The following is a 15,034-nucleotide window of genomic DNA, read 5'->3' on the forward strand; positions in this document are numbered from 1 at the left end:
GAGCATGTAAAATATGATTTATTGTTCTTTAAAGGGGTTCAGGGTTTGGTTTCAAATCAGGCTGCACACCTCTCATCAGTCTGACATCTCTCTCACCATGTCAAACTGGCTTCAGCTAGCAATACTTCATTAAATCCAAAAGAAAAAAAACTTTTAATTTTGAGGAAAAAAAAAATCCAGTTCTGAGAACAATTAACATTAGTCTGTAATTTAAAACAAAAATGAGGGCTAATGTTTAATGTTGCTTTATACACCCATCTCACACAGAACCAGGAATGTCATTTTCCTAACTCAGGCAGGCACTGATGCTGATGGACGCTGCACACACACACACACACCATCCCCCAACTCCACAAAAATCAGAGCATGTCAAAGGAGAAAGGTTTGTTATGGTATTGACCAAAAATCTTGGAGTCAATAGACATTAGACATCAGAGCTTAGAGGGTATGTCATTTTGATCTTTAGCCTATGTTAAAAGAATCTACTGTCATGTTCTGAAATAAAGAATTTTGGATAGTACCATCATTTTTCACTTTAAAATCCTAGAAACAATTTCAAAAAGCATTATTTTGTTTTGTTTTCTGGGATGGGGAGAAGAAAATCTACACATTTGCATTTAGTTAAAATCAAAACAACTCCGGCAACAGGAAATAGGCAGTTCACATAGCCGGCCAACATCTGAGGTATCATCAGTGTGAGACACGGTCCCAGTCCATTCCTACTGGCCTAGCTGATCCTAAAAAAATGGGAAGTTTATGGCTCTGCACAGCAAATTCCAGCAGGACAAGACGACCCTAAGCCTGTATTCAGAGCCTTAAAACAGAGCACTATTAATATGTAATATTTAGGTGAAAAGAGTGCAAGAGCCCCTGATGGTGCCCCTCAACTTGTTTTGTCAATGCAGCCCAGTCACAACTGCCCCTGCAAAGGGGCAGAAAAACAGTGCGTCTAGATTAGCACATTGAACCCAGTAAAGAAACTGTAAAAACACTACTACACCACTTCACAAGCAACACAGTGTCTTTGCTACTCGTTGGGTTGCTCTATGTTTTTCTTCTACCCTGTTATGGCCTGTGGACACATACTCACTAGGCATTGTTGGTTTTGAGCCAGCGATTTCTTTTTTTTTTTTTTTTTAATCTCAAAAAGAACCTAGTAAGAAAGTAACAAGGCAATCAGTGGTAAAGCTGAACTGTACATATAGGGGGCAATAAGGAAAATACCCATCACAGGCATTTCTCAGGTCCAAAATATTGAGTCTTTGTTGCTACTCCTTTGACCGTTTCTGAAAACTCAGAGTATAAATCAGTCCTAAATAAAAAATTTGAACTACCAGCATTCTCTGACAACGTTAGACAGAAAATCAGAGTAATGCTACAGCCCACAATTCTACGAGGTGTAGAAAGTGTGCTAACTCTGCCTGGACACTCCTTTAGTGATGACCTGGAGTCCTCCCTTCAGAAAACAAAGGTTTCTGAGCTACCCACTTAGCTTTATTGGTTGAAAAAGGGAAGAATTTGACTCAGCTAAGTTCTGGAGAAAAGAGACTCCTCTCTTAAAATATTTCCCCACTAATTTTTAATTTACCAAAACAAGAATGCTCTTGGCTACCTTGCCTAATGTTGGATAGGGTTTTCAGAAAAAGAAACTAACGTGAATACCCCATCATCAGTGAAGACTAAAAACACCTGGATCATATAACATATATGCCACTGCTTTTTTTTTTTTTTTTCTAAAAGTGCCCGAGCGGGCTTAAGGCTGCCAGACTGCGCACACATCTACAGCAACAAGGACTTCTCCTAGTCCATTTACACCTTGTATGGGGTGGGGGGGGAGGGGGGCAGGGCTAAGGAGAAAGAAGAAGAGATGGGGAAAAATATAACCCCACTTAAAAAAAAAAAAAAAGAAATTCCGCCACAGGGAGATCTATGTGCCAAGCATAGTGGAAGAGCGTGCTCCCCAAACAGATGGCTCTGCACAGGCTAATGTTTTGCTGGTTTTCCTTAGAGACCTATTTTGTAAAAGTTAAAAAAAAGAAGATTTTGAAATAATTCAATCCTGGCAGAAATTCAAACTCCAACACTAGCAAAATCATCCTTCGCTGAATTAATCCCTCTTTCCTTTCTCTTTTTCTTTTCTTACACATTTTATTTACGTTACAGAAGGATTTCTTGTTTGCTTTTTATCCAATCATTAAGAGAGTGGTTGAGAAGTACTGAATCCATCACTACTTTGATGACACAGTTAAGATTCCAGATTCACATTTCCAGGTACCAAGAGTTCCCCCTCTAAATGCCACCATCAAGTCAGCCTTTGTTTACACTTCTACTGAACACAGCAATGCCCATTGGTATCTCTGAAGCGTAATCGCATCTTAGGTCGGTATTTCTCCAGGTAAAGCAGCTGTTTGGAATTGAATGCTCCCCGCCGTTTTCTGAAAACACAAGAATGAAAATTTTATCGTGTAAAAAAAGAAGCGGCCTGATTCACTGGAATGCATTCTTTAGGGCCTAACACCTTTCTAACTAACTCTACATAGCTGAAAACCAGCATAGTTCCCATACCACACCATTTTTTAAATTGAAATAGCTCATTTGAAACATGAACTTTCTGAACCCTCCTAAAAGGAATAAACATATCTTTTTTACTGACTCTCACTAAAAAAAACTAGTCTGTCTATTAACGGTTTAATAAAGATCAGAATGATTTATCCATAGATAGCTGACTATTCTCTTCCCAAACAGAGTAACATATTTTTCAGATTAGAATTAGTAGCAAAGATTTAGGGTGTTAAAGAAAACAATACTAAGATAAAGAAGCTTGCTCAAAATACATACACAGCAATCTTTGAAATATGTTCCTAGAGCTGCTACCATATATTTAATGCCCTCTGTCACAAACAGTGTCACAAATAGAGCCCTTGTGGCACAGGGGTTAAGAGCTCAGCTGTTAATCAAAAGGTCGGCAGTTCGAATTCACCAGCCGCTCCTTGAGAACCTTATGGGGCACCAGTTCTACTCTGTCCTATAGGGCTGCTCTGAGTCAGAATCAACTTGATGACAACAGGTTTGGTTTTTTTAGTTTTGTCACAAATAGTCTTTTTTTAAAAAAACAGAAGAGTTGAAAGGGAAAGGGAAAAATTGCCAAAGAATTCTGAACAACAAAATAGCATGACCCATTATTCCAGACTGATGCCAAAATTCTGTCTGGGCACCACCACCTTGATTTTGTGCCTGAACAGGTCATTTAAGAATCCCCAGTGATTAACTGCTCACTCTGTAGACTTTTCCCTGCCTCTCAGTAATATTAAGGGATATTAAGAATTACATTTGCAAAGTATTTTGGACATCCATGAAAAGGGACACTAGAGCAATGAGACTCTACTACCTAGCTATTCATTTTCAAGACTCCTAGATATTCAAATAATATACTGGACATATATTAGGCCCAAATTAGAAAAACTTTAAATCCGGGAGCCAGTAGTATTCTGAGTCTCTTTACACTTGCTCTTTTTTATATCTTCAAGTAATGTTTTAAGCCAAAAACAGCAAATTATCCTATACAACAATTGGATATTTTCCAAAATTCTTCCAGTATGATCTTACTTTATGTTTCTGAACATAAAACTCCATACTCACCCTCTTATAAACTGAACTGCATCTTCATACTTCATTCCACACTCAATCAAAGCAAGTGCAACCAACACAGGTGCCCTGCAGAGAGAAACCCATTTGCAAATGTTCAAGTATCTTTACAATTAAAGACTTAAAAAAAAAAAAAGAGACCATAGATTACATATTACCAAAGCAAAGTTAAGCTTGGAGCCTTCCTTTCTCCTGTATACAAAAACATTTGATTTTTTTTCCTACAGTAAAAAATCTCTATCATTATAGATTCTATGGTATTTTCTATTTTTAGTAAAGCACTAAACTCTAACCCTATATTTAGAGATTTTTACTCTTTAAAACACCACCACATGACATAAAAAATCTTCTCATCATCATGTATCAATCAAAAATTCTTCTCTGGTCTCTAACCATTATCACAGCAAAATAAATGACCAAATTTATTTATCTCGAGTGCCTCAGTATTTTCATTCCCAATCAATTTTAGTATCATTTCCTCATCAAATACCAAAAAAGTGCTAGACAGACTTCTTTAACAAAATCCTTTTGGTGAGCTAGGAAAGTGCCAGGGATTAACTAGGAACAGTCCTCTATTAAGTATATCTTTTAAAACTCTGACAAAGGTAATAATGTTTTTTAAAATAGTAATTACAGGGCACCAACTTTGGATTACCTAACTGGATAGCTACTGGTTATAAAATTGCCCCAACAGAACACCACCCTCAGCTTCAGGATAGACTGAAAATTCTGACCCTTAAGAAAATGTACTATACAAAATGGCAAAAAAGGAAAACAGCAAACAAAAGGGCTGAGCAGAGCTAATAGCCTGAGTCACCACTACCTAGAGGCAACAACAGCTCCCTGCACTAATGTTTTGAGTCAAAGTGCACATCATAAATTGGCATTTAATCTGCTGCTGCTGACTGCTGCAACACCATTCCAAGCAATGCTAGAGAAAAACGGTTTTAAAATCAAAGTCAATTCTCGTTCTTCCTACATCTCCTTCCCAAGAGTTTAAAGTTCAGCTATCTGCTCTCTACCTAATAACTCTCACTCATCTCACTTCAAGAATAAACCGTGTACAGATCCTCAGAACTCTGAAATGACCTTAATTTTGTTGCCCATTTCAATGACCTGAACCTTTGATGACTTGAAAGGAGAAGGAGAAGAAAACATACTGAATTACAACTGTATTTTTAGCTCAAAATAAGGTAATTACATTAAATCAGGTTCAAAACAACTTCTGAACCATCACCCATTAAACCCACTATGGCATCAGAATCAGACGAGATAAAACAAAAAGCTGCTTTGAGAAATCAGTACGCCAGTTTTTACTCTCACTTCTCTTCCTTTCAGGCAATTCATTATTTAATATAATAAATACCAAAGTGAAATTTTCAGCTGACTTACTCAGGCACGATAATGAACTCACAGACAAAATGGTAAGAACCTACCTTCCTAATCCTGCCACACAATGCACTGCAACACAGCAACCTGGCTCTTCACGAAATTTGGTTTTTAATAGGTTTAGCCAATCATCTACTATCTGATTAGGGGGTGGAGCTCCATCATCAAATGGCCAATCCTGGAAAGAAAAGAGCTTTTATATTAAATTGGTATTTTCTATAGGATTAACATCCTAATGCTCAATAGCTGCACATAGTACACAAGGCAGGCCTAATTTTAACTGTACCATTAATACATTTTCTTAAAAACATAGTTCTGGTTGCTACTGAAATACAGTTCAAGGTCTAAATTCAAGCTTGCCAAATAAACTAGCCTTCTCTCTCTTTTTTTTTTTTTTATGAAGTGTAGTCAGTATTGTAAGCGTCGGCATGGGGTTATTTTGCTGTACAGAAATCTTTTTTATCAGAGTGTAAGAAGCTAGTGGTCTCCCAAATATTATACCCAAGTACGGTACTAATTAAATATAATAGAAAAAACTGTAATTGAAGCCAAGGCAAAGTAAGAGAGGATGCAATACATATAAATATGATTTTAAAGTCCACTCTGACAAAAAAGTGTACCAACTAGTGTTTCACTGATGTCTATAAATATTTTTGAGGATTATCCTCCAGATGGCTCTAAGTTATGACAGCTTTTCTTTGGAGAAAGGTTGACAGGAAATTTTCAATAGTTAGGAGATCATAACAGGAACATACTACCATCTTTGTGTTCATGCATTAAAAAAAAAAAAAAGCACCAATGCCAAATATTTTTAAAGCCCTGCCTACATTAAACATATCCCACTCAACAAGCACAATGCCACAAGATAGGATCCTGAGCAAAAAAAAAAACAGACTTTGTATTCATGACTTTGGCTGTCTTTCAATTAAGACAAACCCCATGTATTCACAGTACCGTCAGGGGTTTACCGAACTTGCTACCCAGCAGGCGGTAATAAGAAAGCAACATAAATCAGCTTTGAAGAAAGGAAGGGGAAATGCACATTTTACATACCCTCTCTCCCATCTAGCTTAAGGGAAAGAAATGTAAGAACACTGGGAATTTTTTAAAAATATAAGTACTCCAATAAGGCTGAATAGGAATACATTAAGATACTAGAGAAGAAAAGAAAAAAGTGACAGCACTAAATTGACTCTGCAGTCGTTATCGGCACTACTAGAACCCTTCATGTAACTAATTAGCCAGGACAGCACATCACATTTGCCTACCAACCACACCCAATAATTAAAGGGCTGTCATGGCTATCGTTATAATAAATGTCACTATTCCAGAGTTTGACTGTAAATGGCAATAAAACCAGCAGGCAGCTTAGTTGAGAGGTTTCTTCCTCTAATACTCCCTAAAATATACCTAGTTAAGAAACAACTCCAGAAAACATACTTCACTTACTTATATGAGGAATTTCTATCAAAAAAGTCATTAAAGTACTAGTTTAGAAGCATCTGGACCTCAAACTGACACTGCTGAAAACACCAATAGTTCACCATTATTCCAATGTGTCTCAGATTTGCAAGAACATTCAAAGGACTAAAAGGTCTTATTTTTGGGATATTCTCTTATAGTCGAGTGCCCCAAACCCTCTTCACCTAGTGAAAGTATACTATCTTAAAATCTCTATGACTGGGAAAAGGAAAGAAATTCCAGACTTAACTCTAAATTTCCTTTTTTTTCCAAGCTTATGTTAGACCTTTAATTTTATCTGATATCACAGCTATTTAAAACAAAATAAAACAAAAACCTAGACTTAAAGGCCTGGAATAAATCTCAGACCTACCACTATCTTCTACAAAGGAGTTCAAGTTCTTTAGTTAATTTCTATTTCACAAAGGTGTGCACCAACATTACTGATTCAAACAGACCATGGGTCAATCTGCAGTTCATTTTCTCACCCTGTCATCTGTCCAACAAACTGACTTCTCATCTGCCCACTGAAGAACATTCTCACAGCACAAGAACTTGCATTCAGCTCAGTTTCAGAAGTTTAAATTGTTTTGTCTTTTTTAAAGATGGCTGCACTTTACACGTTTAAAATAATCCCTAGCAATTCCCAACCCAGGGACCTTAACATCATTTAGAAATGGGAATGCAAGCAAATTATCACCATGCCATATTACTAAAGCACATTTTTAAAAAAATATGATGTTCAGCTATTCAGTTTTTATGTTTTTTCACCAGCAGGTGAGGAAATTTTATCAGCTATGAAGCCACTGCCTTACCAACAGGACATTTATTCTCTTTGCATGAACTGCCTTCCCAACCACTGACCAATGTAATAACATGTACAGAACTACCTATCAATACAAAGTAGGAACATAACCTTGTACCAATAGGTCCTTATTAATTTCCTCCTATCTAACTACTTGAGAACTCTCAGGTCTCTTCGTACTGCCTTGCCTTCCCACAATCAAATCGAATAGCTTTAAGACACCTAAGATTATAAGGTCATTTCATTACATCCTTCTAAAAGTTGCTCCTGCAATTTAGACAACTATTTAAGGGAAGAAGGTATAGAAATCTTTTACCTAATCTGAGGCTTCTGTTTCTATCCTATAATGAATCAGCATATTTAAGTACTAAAAGCATAATTTGAAATAATTCCAATCACTTTATGATCCAATTGAACTAACTGAACTATGAAAGAAATCTAATCACATACAAACTTCTCAGAAACCTACAAAAAAGTATCAGAACTATATGGATTACTCTACAGTTGTCTTTTCCTTACCATTTTTTCCTACCTCCCCTCCTCCCCACCGAAGTTATCCACAAAATATTAAGTAATTAATCTTTTACTTGCAAAGCGGGGGAGTATGTCCATCAGAAACTGAAGAGCATCTGGTGGGTTCTACATTGCAGTGTGATGAGTAGTGTCTGGAATCTTAAAGCTTGCTAGTGGCCATCTAAGATACAACTACTGGTCTCTACTCATCCAGAAAAAAAGAGAAAGAAGGAAACCAAAGACTCAGAAAAGAAAGCGGTCTGCAGTATTAATACTCTTCACAAATCATGGTCTCATCTACCCTGAGACCAGAAGAACTAGATGGTGCCCAGCTACCACTACCAACCGTTCTGACTAGGGCTGCAATACATGGATTCTGATACAACAGGAGAAAAATGTGGAACAGAACTCAAATTCTAGAAAAGTTCAGACATACTGGACCAGTTGAGACTAGAGGACTCCCTGAGACTACCACCCTGAGATACTTTTTAAACCTTAAACCAAAATTTATCCCTTGAGGTCACCTTTTAGCTAAATAACAGACTGCCTCATAAAATTACGAATATCATCCGTGAATAATGAGCTCTTTTAAAATATCCCCTAAATGAAACCAAATGGTCAAAAATTACTCTACAGCAAAGATGAGAAGGTAAGGGGACAGTGAAACTAGAGTGCTGGAAATGGTACAACCTGAACAGAATGAATGAGAATGATGACACATTGTGAAAAATGTAACCAGTACCACTCAACAATTTGTGTAGAATTGTTAAATGGGAACCTAATTTGCTGTGTAAACTTTCACCTTAAGCATATTAAAAAAAAAAAAAGGTCTGATGGAAATTACTTCCAATTAGATTCAAACCAGTATCCTGGAAACAAAAACTAAGTATTGCATTAGTTTCCTAAAGAAAAGAAAATGAAAATTACTATTATCTTGAAATAAGCGTATACTAAATTTTGCTTTTTATGTGTTGAAAATACTCTACAACTGCAAAGTTTAAGGGCACAATGAATAAAACTGCCAAATTATTAATCAAAAGAAATTTTAAAAGATTGCCATGAACACCATCTCCTATTATAATAAGCTTAAAAGTCAAAATTAATAAATTCGCTTTTATGTTTGAAAGGTACAACTTGTTTGAGGTGAAAAATTAAAACATTACACACTCACTAGAACGTGGATTCCTTCTTTTTCAACTGGAGCTTTATCATACGTAGCATCACAAACTCGAACCAAAGTTGTCACTCCATACTTCTTAAGTTCCTTTATAAAGAAAAACAAAGGGACTTGCTTTTGGAATCTGCAACCAGAGCTTCAGAAATTACCATTATAAATTGAAACAAGATATCATTCTTATCCTATTAAATAGACAAAGATCAAAATAATAATTCTCATTTCAGCAAAAGACATGTATGCACTGTCCATGGGATTATGAAGAAGACTCACGTTTCTACAGGGCAAACTGAGAGTGTAACACAAAACTTTAAAAGTGCATATATACTTTGCTCTAGAAATTCCAATTCTGGGACTTTACACTAATCAAATAATTAAAGATATACATAAAAATTCAGGTGCCAGCATATTCACCACAGCTGTTTAGAATGGCAAAAAAGTGAAAACAACATTGTCCAAAATCAGGGGAATGATTAAGTAAATTATGGTACATCCATACAGCAGAATACTATAATGGCTATTTAAAAAATCCTAGAGAGGTTGGGGAGATGATTTTTTTTAACATACAGTGTGATCCTGTTTATACGCTTACTTATAAATACACACGTATATGCACAGAAAAACACCTGGAAGCCAGGTATAAAGAGTCAGGTGTTTTTAAATTGTCTTTTTGCTAATCTGTATCTTCTGATTTTTATGTAATAAGCACTTAATAATTTCTTAAAGAAACAATAAAAGTAGTTTTGAAATTGAAAGGAAAAAAATGGTATTATATTAAAAAGCTAGCTAACACAATTATAGCCAGAAGCCTTGCTCCCTTAAAACCCTTTCTACAGGGCCACCAACATCTTTTTATAGTTGCAGGACAGTGGCCTCTGCCACTTTTGGAGTCTATAGCCAAGGAATCCAGAAGCTGAAAATAGTATCCCATAATTCAGGCAGGCTTAAAGGTGACTGAACAACCTGAGGGCATACAGGCCTGGAGTCAACTTGCACACTGTGTACACAAAGTTAAGAAGCTTAAGGAATTACAGGTATAAATAAGCAGGAACAGTGATATCCCTGCAAGTGTCCACCATTTAGTTATCTAACAGTAAAGTTATTTTAATTGCTAAAGGACCTTTCACAGAAAAGCCTCCTTATACTAGACACTCAGGAAAGTTTAAGTATTATATTGAGTCAGGAATTTTAAAAACAGGTTTCAAAATGCCACTAAAAATTCCATTAAAATGAACTCCATAGTAACTATTCATTGAAAGGTTATGGTAGAATTTTTCATGGTAAGTATTCATGACCTTAAGCAAATCAAAACCTCTTTCATTTCATCTGTAAAATGAGAGGGATGGGCTTAGAAGCCCACCTCTAAGTTTACTCCATAGATAAAGCAAAAGAAATCAAATAAAAAATGCTACCTAACACCTTTTCATTCCTCAAGTTTTCTCAGCCGTATATATGATGATTACTGTTGCTACATAGTTTTGGGATGGCTCTTTACCAAGGCAATTAGAATATCTGGGGTAGGACACGGGCTTCAACGTCTGAGACCAGTTAAGTATCCCTGTTCTTTCACTTACTGTGCACCTTTAGGCAAATTACTAAATTGTTCTGAAGTTCAGTTTCGTCATCTATAAGAGGGAGAGAATAATGGTACCTATATTTCATAGGGTTATTGTGAGAATAAATGATACAATGCATAAAATTAATTACAATACATACTACCTGATACATACTAAGTATTCAATAAATGTTATTTTTATTATTTGAAAGTATGACAAAAGAACTGCTGACAAATGTAGAAAGGATACAAGAAAAAATATGGTACTAATCTCTAAAACCACAAAACCCGTTGCTGTCGAGTCGATTCTGACTCATAAATAATCTCTAAAATTCTGCAAAATTCTAAAAATGCTCTTCTTTTAAAAATCCGCTGCTACAAATTCAACCCAGTTCAACCAAGGATTGTTAATATAACCATCCACATGCCAATCACCAAAGTAAATGGCTTTGTAATATGAGATTTCTTTATAAAACCTGTTGTGGTTGAGTCGATTCCAACTCAGTGTGACCCTACAGGACAGATCAGAACTGCCCCATGTGGTTCCTGAGGAGCGACTGGTAGATTCGAACTGCAGCCAAGCTCCTAACCACTGTGCCACCAGGGCTCCAGATTTCTTTATAATGGCATTAATTTTTAATGAGATTTTAACCAATAAATCAATTTAAAAGGTAGACCATGCTACAATCTTACCTCTGTGAACTTGTTGAGGGTAGCATTGGTAGGGTTGTGAGTTATCAGAAAACGCATGTTCTCATAGGAGATCTCCACAGGGGCTGGACGGTTCATTATGGCAAATAAAAAGTGAGCGTGCGTGTGTGTGAGTGTGATGGGGGAAATGAAAAAAAAAAATCAATAAATCTTGAAATGTTTCACAGCAGAAAACATCAAAAAGACCACTAGAATGCCTATTATCGATCAGTGTTTTCTCTATTCAACTTGTTTATTCCTTAAGAAGCTTCTCTCTTCCAGATAAGCAGAAGTATTTAGAATCCACTCGAATCCAAATTCAACTTGGGCCACAATGACTGTAGATGGATACCTTCGGACTCCAAAAAAATCCAACTACATACAAAACTTAAGCAGCCTTTACTACATTTAGGCACTAGTGAGACAAGTTAAAAGTGTAGGTCGCTTTCCACCTTTGTTTACTTGAAGCTTAATTTTACTGGAGTCATTAAAAGAAATATGCTTGCAATTAACAAAAAAAAAAAAAAAAAAAGGCCAACTATTTCTGAGGCCAGTCTCGGTGTCCGGAGTCTTCAAGGCAAGGTTAATTATGGCACATAGAACCCCCAAGCTCACTTGTCAGCGAAAATGCTGTGCTGAGCCTGGCAGAAGTCTGCCCTCACACTCAGAATCGCCATAAATGTGCAGCGTATATTCCAACGAAAAACCTGGGGGGAGGGGAGGGAAGCATAAGTAAAATGAACTGGAGGTTGACAGCATAGTAAACACAATGCCAGAAGTAAAGAACGCATTTGTTCTAAGTGTAGACGTCTGAAACATGACCAAGTCTAAATTCTGCCATCTAAGAACTATGTAAAGAGTTTTCAAAAATCAGAGATTCGAAAATCAAGTGTGTCTGGTTTTTTTTTTTTTTTCTTCAAAACTGGACTCAACAAAGTTCCTGGGATGGTAAGATATTTCTAATTCAAGTCATTTTTAAATGATTAAGGCCAGTAACTTAAAGAAGCCTTCCTTCCATGGACTCTATTCATAAAGTGCCCAACGATCTCCTTGTTTTTCTGCTTTAATGGTAAGAACTTTCTCATAACACTCTTTACTTACATATGGTGTATCTATGAATAGGTAAAGGCTATTTACCAAAATTCTCCTCCAAGGATTGAAAATTCTTTCTATTCAAAGTATATACGCTGGCCCCCAATTATGATGTGAGTTCACAACGTACTTCCAAAATATTATCTACGTTTCCTTACAATTCTGAGTAGATGTTACTACCCATGAGAAATGAGGAAGAGGGTCAGAGAAGTGAAATGACTTGTCTATGGTCACACAATGGATTAGTTGAACCTAAATTCAAACACACACACAAAAAAAAAAACACAAGTTTCTGTTAATCCAGTGTTCTTTCCAATGTACCATAATGCCTACTGACTCAACTATTGTATAAATCCCACCTTTTTGTTTTTTGTTCAGTTAAGGTTTTTACTATTTCTCACATCACTGCCTTAGGAATACAAAAGCATCGAAAGGTCACTGACTCACACAGCTTTCCTCTTCCCCAAATATTAATTCCTACAAAAAACGAGGCAAGAAAAGACAAGTGCCAAAATTTTTAATATTATTTTAGGCCTGCTGCTTTAAAACATAGTAATCTTTATAGCTGTCTCAGTCAGAGTGTCAACATAATCATAAATTCCTCTGAAAACCTGGACAAGGTCTAGTTCTTTCACTTGCCTCTTCACCGAGCCACCAATACATGCTTATTTAAGTCTCTAAAAAAGAGGAAGGTGGTCAGATAGAAAAAGGCGTGAAAAAGAATGACTACAGAACCATTTTCAGGAAGAAACTGAGATAGAGATCGATAAGAAAGAACCTAGGCCTCCAAACTTTCAAGCTTATTCTTATACCTGCAATTCTTCTTTTTATGGTATTCTTATGGTATTTTATTTCATAAGTCACATACTTGTGATTATATTACTATGGATACAAATATAAAACTAAAACATTCCTAAAATATGAAAGATACACAAGCAATTCAAAATGGCATTCCGAGAACTTCCATTAATCTCCGCAGAATGTGTTATCCAGTACTATAAAAACACTATACTCAAACTAAGAAAACAAAAGTATACACACCACCATTCTTAACTGATAACTGTAACCCCAAACAAAGCCACCTAGATTATGCAAGAAAAATATTTCATAGTGTACTCCTTGCACAGTCAAGGAATTTTATTAAGAGCTAGGAGAAAATTAGAGCTCCATTACTCTGACCCTCTTTTTCTTAAAAAAATGAAGATATTCGGGGTTCAGAGAGGTTAAAACGACTTACTTAAGATCACACTGCTAATTAAGTAGCAGATCAAGAACTCAGGTCTCCTGACTTCCTATTCATTTCTCCTTCAATTTAGACTAACGGAGGTACCAGGATACCCAATCTTTTTCATGCAAGTGTAACTTTTCTTCAAATATTTCTTTGCATGTTCATCTGCAACTCTGTGACCTTATAATGGGGGAAGATTATAAAAGTAACTACTCAAAGAACAAGGGTCTGCATGCAGTGCAGAGCAAAACACAAGGAAATTCTAACCTGGTTGAATCCCTTTGGTTCAATGGTGTTATCAGAGCTAATACATGTCAGCTGAGGAAATGCACTGACAGAGCCGCATTGTAGTAATCGCCAGGCTTAAAAGGTTATGGCTCTAGCATTAAGTTTTCTACCTAGTCTCCAATGTTTGTCTACTCAGCAAACAGAGCCAAGGTTTATCCCATTTTATTCCTCCGAACTCACTTTGGAAGACTACTTCCAGGGATGGTAATTCACTATCACATTTTCAATTCTTAACACCATACTGAGATCCCCAGAAATTTGTGCCAAAGGAAACAGTATGTTCTATCAATGCTAACAGATACACAATAAAAGCAAGCTTCTGTTCCCTTCCCCGCCCCCCCACCAAGGGTTCAACTATGCATCAACAGTTAAATTCTATGCACCTGTCAATTCAGATAAACTAATGTTAACTCCCTTGGCACTCATAAGAACGCAAAGCAAACAGACTGTAAAAAGTCATAAACAACCAACCACAGCTGGAAGGCACTCAAAAGTTGCAGAGCCCTACGTTTTAGTGTAAGCTCAGCACCTGTACACCTAGAGGAAATTCTTCTGAAGTTTTCTGTCTGGTATTAACTCTGCTCTACCTACTTAAGTAAAAATAAAATTTTGTTTTAATATACTAGGTGATAGAAGAGGCTAGTTTACTTAACATCTAACAGCAGTCAAATTCAAATATGCATCCAAATGTACTCTCCACCTTTTTTATCTTTTACAGAATCTAACTTTAAAAATGTTGAATTGGGGATATTTCCATTTCCGAGCCAATGATTTTTAACTAAAGAATATAACTTCGCTGATTAGAAAGGATGGTCTGTGACAGACAAATCCTTTTAAATTAAAAGGAAGGGACAGGATAGAGGGAAGGAAGAAAGGGAGAGCTGGAAGAAAAGCAACTGAGCAGCCTATGAAACTGAGATAGTGCACTGCCAGTAAAACTAAGTCAATGACACAACAGAGACTACTTAAAACTTTGCAGAGGGCTGTGTTAGAAACAAGGAGCCCTGGTGGTGCAATGGTTAAGCACTTGGCTGCTAACTGAAAGGTCAGTGGTTCTAACCCACCAGCAAGCTCTGCAGGAAAGAAGACCTGGTGATCTGCTCCCATAAAGATTACAGGCTAGGAAACCCTATGGCCAGTTCTACCCTGTCCTTTATGGTCACTGAGCCGGCATCGACTAGGCAGCACCTAACA

At 36.6% G+C, this 15,034-nt stretch overlaps 2 protein-coding genes across 2 annotated transcripts in view; both read right to left on the reverse strand.

Annotated features, from left to right (window-relative positions):
• On the reverse strand, positions 1–11,929 carry PTP4A2 (protein tyrosine phosphatase 4A2). The gene is made up of 5 exons (XM_049878590.1): positions 11,236–11,929; positions 8,985–9,077; positions 5,082–5,212; positions 3,640–3,714; positions 1–2,435 (listed from the first exon to the last, which is right to left on the reverse strand). The coding sequence occupies exons 1-5, from the start codon at positions 11,329–11,331 to the stop codon at positions 2,327–2,329; spliced, it is 504 nt and encodes a 167-aa protein (XP_049734547.1). The 5' UTR covers positions 11,332–11,929; the 3' UTR covers positions 1–2,326.
• The window catches only part of LOC126071298 (translation initiation factor IF-2-like), an 18,656-nt gene continuing 15,364 nt past the window's right edge, over positions 11,743–15,034 (reverse strand). Inside the window, exon 3 of the mRNA XM_049875527.1 lies at positions 11,743–11,939. The gene's annotated coding sequence lies outside the window, so the exon portion shown is untranslated. The remainder of the gene's footprint in view (positions 11,940–15,034) is intronic.

This window comes from Elephas maximus, chromosome 3 (assembly GCF_024166365.1).
Source record: "Elephas maximus indicus isolate mEleMax1 chromosome 3, mEleMax1 primary haplotype, whole genome shotgun sequence".
In the NCBI taxonomy this organism is placed as follows: domain Eukaryota; kingdom Metazoa; phylum Chordata; class Mammalia; order Proboscidea; family Elephantidae; genus Elephas; species Elephas maximus.